The sequence below is a fragment of the Abramis brama genome (genome assembly GCF_963993115.1).
Source record: "Abramis brama genome assembly, chromosome: 19".
NCBI lineage: Eukaryota > Metazoa > Chordata > Actinopteri > Cypriniformes > Leuciscidae > Abramis > Abramis brama.
This window is the reverse complement of record NC_139981.1, coordinates 32,897,157-32,903,502: the sequence shown is the minus strand read 5'-3', so window position 1 is coordinate 32,903,502 and position 6,346 is coordinate 32,897,157. Positions and strand designations below refer to the sequence as shown.

The window sequence follows — 6,346 nt, the reverse complement described above, 5'->3', positions numbered from 1 at the left end:
GAAAAGTCGATCAAAAGTGTGGCTACATTTCTCCAGGCTCGATGCCAACAGCGCGCGATGCAGTATTTGCGGTAAAATAATTGCTGCAAAGACGGTACCGCGACAGATATGATGAAGCCCTTGACAGTGCACGGAGTAAACATAAGAGCAGAAAGTTGCTCCGTCTTTGACTGGTAAATGAAGAGATACCTTGTTGATCACTCTGACAGTGTTTATATTGCAATAATGACCTACTGAATGTACACTGCCGTTCAAAAATGTGTTGGTCAGAATTTTTTTCAGTAAGCATTAAAGTGATCAAAAATGACCTTAAAACATGTGTAATGTTACAAAAGATTTCTGTTTCAAATAAATGCTGTTCTTTTGAATTCTTTATTCATCAAAGAATCATGAAAAAATGTATCATTTTTTCATATGTTTTCATATTTCTGAAGGATCATGTGACACTGAAGTAATGATTTTGAAAATTCAGCTTTGACAACACAGGAATAAATAACATTTTGAAATATATTCAAATAAGATTTTAAATTGTAATACTATTCCACAATATTACAAGTTTTACTGTATTTTTGATCAAACAAATTCAGCTTTGGTGAGCATGAGCTCTTTATAAAAAAATATTTTGTACCTTATGTATATGTATAAGGAATATTTTGTTCCTTTGTGCTTTTTTTGTTCCTTTGTGCACTGGCTAAGGAGCATGAGTCAAACTGAAAAAATAAAACCAAAGTTTTTCTGAGGTAATGTGTTATGTAATCTTGTTAAAATGGATTTCATAAAATTGGTATCGAAAAAAGTATCGTTCAGGAACCGGTATCGAAATCAAGGTATCGGTATCGTAATTTTTTGAACGATACCCAGCCCTAATCTACCAATCGGAAACTATATTTATATATACATACAATATATACAATATATGGAGTTTGCTGACACACAATCACCACCGTTTCTGAACATGAACAGCAGCAACTACATCAGTAGCCTACTGGAGAAATACATTTTTTCTAGAAATGTGTTACATGTAAACTAAACATTCATGTCATGGAAAAGCAATAGGAACATATGTAATAAGAAGATATTTGCTGTATGTGTTAGAGAAAGATATAAGAATTTTCAGTTTACATGTAACACATTGCTGCAAAAATAAATGTACCGTATAAATACAGATGTTCATTTTCTTTTCGTGTACTACAGTATTGACTTTTCTCAGTCAATTTTTACATAATCTCTGAATCTGTATTTACAAAACTGACATTCTTGTATAGTATAGAAAGCAGTTAGTCAACAACAACAAAAACATTAAATTTGTATATAACAAATATATAATATATAAAATAAATAATATAAATAAAACAAAAATATATAACATGGCTCACATGATGATAAAAAAACACCTTTTATTGTGCTGGCCTTGGCCAGTTTACTGACACAATATCAGGTTTTGAAGCATGAAGTACATGTGTTGTGTTTTGTGTTTATAATATGAGGTTCCAGCAAACAGTTGTGACAGTTGAGTTCACAATTTAGAGAATGTTAAGGCTGTAAAAATGTGCTAAAGCGATTGAGAAAAACTGTAAAAAAAATTAATAATTTCAAGTCACGTTTTATAAATATCTAAATATGAAGAAATAACCAACAGTAGCCGCAACCTGTTCACTAAAGATGTGGGAGTTTGAGCTTTCTCATTTAAACCTGGAAATAAAGAAAGATTTAGCATTTTGAAAAATGTAAGACGAAAAAAGAAAAAGAAAAAAAGCTATGGTGTAAAATGAATATGAAATATTAAAATAAAATAAAATAAGCTGATATGTGACAGTGACCGTATTACACACTGAGGATTTCTTTACATTTACTGAAGCAAGCAAAATTATTTGAATTATTCTCAAATCATAACATCGAGAGAGAGAGAGAGAGAGAGAGAGAGAGACAGACAGGCAGATAGATAGATAGATAGATAGATAGATAGATAGATAGATAGATAGATAGATAGATAGATAGATAGATAGATAGGCAGATAGCTAGATAGATAGATAGATAGATAGATAGATTTATGAATAATGATATAACTTGTTGAATGTCACATCACACTTCAGGGACAGCAGGTGTGTTATGGGAAGTGTAGTTCATGTACAGCTGACGGTGGTGTGTGTGTGTGTGTGCAGGGAGGGAGGGATTGAGCGACAGAAAGAAAGAAGGGAGGAGCCGATGGGATTCGTGACGTCGACCTGGAATGAGGGAGTGAATGTTCCGGGTCAGAAACTGGACTAAGAGGAAATAAACTCCGGGATAAGAAAAAATACGGAATAAACGCAGCTAAACAGACATGTAACCGCTTACAAAGAAACATACGGGACTCTTCTCAGCCTTCCGGGAGAGATGTTGCGAGAAAGGTGAAAAAAGAGGAAAGAAAACTGCAGAAGTGGAGCGCGACGTGTTTATTATTGCATGTTTGTGCGCGTGAGATCGATAGATTGTGATCGACACTAGTTGCTCCGGCGCGCTCTCGCCGTTCCCGTTTTTTTTTTTTTTTTTTTTTTTTTTTACTTTTCCAGCATTCGGGGTTCATTTCTCCCTGGTTTTGCTCGTGATGTTTCACTGTATCCCCCTGTGGCGGTGTAACCGTCACATCGAGTCGATCGATAAGCGCCACTGCTCGCTGCTCTTCGTCCCGGATGAGATCTATCGATACCGGGCGAGTTTGGAGGAGCTCCTGCTGGACGCAAATCAGCTCCGGGATCTTCCCAAGGTAAGAGATCTGTGTCCTGGGAACATTGCTGATAGCTGAGACTCTTCTTAAATGAATGAGAAGCATTTGTGGGCCGTGTCTCAAAACATAAGCTGTGTGTTTACACAGCAAAGGTGCGCTCGGAGTCGGCAGGTGTGTGTGAGAGGCATCAGCAGTTTTTGTTTTGGGCAGCAAAAGTGGCGCTTCAGTTTCATAGTCGAGTTTTTAGTCAGCAGCAGCTGCAGGTTTCTTGACAACAACAACAAACATAATTATCATATTAGAATAATTTCTGAAGGATCATGTGACACTGAAGGCTATATGATGCTGAGAATTTGATCACAAAATTGCATTTCAAAATTTAGCTTACTAGAATTGTATGAATTGTTATAGGCTACAATATTAGTTTTTTCAAAAACTTTCAAAAAAGTCTTAAAGTCCCCCGTAGTCTATAATGTTATCACTTAAAACTCAACCATGAATATGCAAATGAGCCCCGCCTCCACTCACTCGCTCAGCTCAGAGATCCACTGGTTGACGATCACACGTTGATCTGATTGGTTACAAGGTAGTTTGTGACGTCAGAAACACCAGCGATTTCAAAGCATGTTTTTGAGACTGTCTTTGGTTCACTGCAGTTTTAAGGAGAAAATACTCAGCAATGGTGTCGACTTATGAATTTACACATGGTTTGTCTTAAAGCATATTAAAAACACCACATAGACACATAAACAACATTAAAAGATGGATTTTCACCACAGGGGAACTTTAACCATTTCAAAGTTTTGACTGGTAGTGTGTGGGCTGTACTTTTGGGCATCAGGGGTCTCATTTATAAAACTGTGCGTAGGAACCTTACTAAAAGTGTACGTGCGCCTGAAAGCCAAAAATGACATACGCAAAAAAATATTCAGACTTATAAAACCATTCGAGAATTCACTTTATAAATCCCAGTCAGCGGAAGATTGTGCGCACATGCGTCGTCTCCCCGAAATAACCATATATGGAGTTTACAACGCCTAGTTTTACTATGCAGATTCTCATCTGCATATGATTATTCATCCACGTGATAACGTTTAATGGTACAAGACACATTACATTAATAAAAATCATGTACTTGCCTATCCATGTCTTGTTTTTGAATACATAAATCAAATAGTGTAAAATACATTTAATCTTTTCCACTGGCCGAATAGTATTTTTAATTGATTTATATTTTTAATGGAAACGGATAGGCCTTGGGCATTATTTGCACGAAACTATTTTCTCAGACAATCTGGTATTATCATGATAAGCAATTATCTCTGTGGTTAAAACATTAAAACACAGCACGCCAGAGGAAAAGTGTTCAAAAACATCGCATCCACAACAAATATTTCTACTGATTGAATTTGAATATAAAAAATGTTGTAACTTCTCAGTAATGATTTCATGTTGAAGTGTTCTCCATTAATTTGAATGGCATATTTAATCTAAATGTTTATATCAGAAGTAAAACATAGTTTAAATCATTATTTTATTTATTTAAACTGTTATTTGCGTCAGTTTCACTAAACGGCCCAACGCGCTCGCTGGCGCGGACATTTAAGAAGGGATGGATATTTGCTTCAAGTGACAGGCTTGGTGAGTGAAATTATATTTGTATTATCTTGTATTTCTTTAGATTTTCTGTCTAAAAGTGACCAAAAAGACACTAATCTCCAGCTCACCATCGGTGTCGCCAAACTGCTCCATCTCCAAAACGTTCGTACGCATGGGTCAGAGTTTGCGTGCAGGTGCGCAAATTTTCCCGTCAAGTTTGTTTTTATAAATCACAACTTATGAGTCGGAAGCGGCGTACGCACATTTTCACCCCCGTTTTGTGCGTACGCACGCTTTATAAATGAGACCCCTGGGGGTCATTACTAAATATGCCATTCAAATTAATGGAGTTAAACACTTAAACATGAAATCATTACTGAGAAGTTACAACATTTTTTATATTCAAATTCAATCAATATAGAAATATTTGTTGTGGATGCGATGTTTTTGAACACTTTTCCTGTGGCCTGCTGTGTTTTAATGTTTTAACCACAGAGATAATTGCTTATCATGATAATACCAGATTGTCTGAGAAAATAGTTTCGTGCAAATAATGCCCAAGGCCTATCTGTTTCCATTAAAAATATAAATCAATTAAAAATACAATTTGGCCAGTGGAAAAGATTGAGAAAAACTTTCTCTGAAATATTAATGTAATGTGTCTTGTACCGATAAACGTTATCACGTGGATGAATAATCATATGCAAATGATATGCAGATGAGGATATGCATAGTAAAACTAGGCGTTGTAAGCTCCATATATGGTTATTTCGGGGAGGAGACGCATGTGCGCACAATCTTCCACTGACTGGGATTTATAAAGTGAATTCTGCGCAGGTTCTGGCGTACGAACGGTTTTATAAATCTGAATATTTTTTTGCGTACGCCATTTTTGGCTTTCGGGCGCACGTACACTTTTAGTAAGGTTCCTACGCACAGTTTTATAAATGAGGCCCCAGGTGTGTACAAATCAGCAGCAGTTTTGACTATCACACACACATTGAGAGTCAGTCAGCATTGTTGGAATCATAGACATAATTTGAGTCAGCAGCATTTTGGGGCATCAGATATATGTTTCAAATGATGTATGAGAAACACCTCTATGATGCCCAAAATGCTATTTTATGAATGCATGCCCTATATTCCTATGACTCTCAAAAGTGCTGTCTAGTTTGTTAGATCACGAGGCTTTGAAACTCGACCACTGTCATTGTGCAGACGGCAGAGAACACTACAACTCAGCAAAATGTGGCTGAGAAAAACATTGTGGGGCCTGAAATATCAGTGGCTGGTCCCAGCAAACTCTTCCTGCTCTACACAATGGTGGCGTGGTGTAGTGGTGAAATATTCAGGCAGAAAACTGAAAGGCTTTAAGTTCAAACCCCACAAGGAATGATCCAAGAACTAGAATAGCACCAGGATCAAAACCCTTAACACTAGAGGGTCTTTCACACCGGGTTTTTATAGGAACTTTATAGGGACTGAGAGGCAATGTAGACGTACCAATAGGGTTTGGTATCGTTTGAATTTCGATTCTGCTTATCGATTCCTAATTTTGATTCCAATAAGGTAAAAAAATTAAAATAAAATAAAAACTAGATATCATTCACATTTAGTCTTATTGCAAAACATTTAATTGTATCTGAATATCATGAACAAAGATCAACAGGCTAAAGAACACTTACACAAGGAGCATTTGTCTGTGGTTTAAAAATACCATAGAAAAACAACTAGCCCAAACTAATATAAATTCAAGCATTATTAAAGACAAGTAAACACTCGATAATTAAATAAGAACAAATAAAAAATAGCAATCGCTATAAATAGATACAACTGAACTAAGATACGATTGAAATAAAGTGTTTTAAGATTTTCAGGAACAGAAACTGTAGGTGCAGTTTATAAATAAGATATACATTACAAAAGTTGCTCAGTCAAGAACGAGTGAATTTTCTCTCTGTCTTGTGTTGTTTGATCAGTGTTCTCACAGAGACTGCAGGAATATTAGTGCTGTCACTTTAAGAGCTGCACAGATCCAAT

General features: G+C 36.0%; 1 protein-coding gene across 1 annotated transcript in view; it reads left to right on the top strand.

Moving 5' to 3' along the window:
* Nucleotides 1-2,448: 2,448 nt before the first annotated feature.
* LOC311069972 (leucine-rich repeat-containing protein 1-like) overlaps nt 2,449-6,346 on the top strand; it is a 70,205-nt gene continuing 66,307 nt past the window's right edge. Inside the window, exon 1 of the mRNA XM_084093601.1 lies at nt 2,449-2,746. Coding sequence (XP_083949727.1) covers nt 2,588-2,746 — 159 coding nt within the window. The 5' untranslated portion in view covers nt 2,449-2,587. The remainder of the gene's footprint in view (nt 2,747-6,346) is intronic.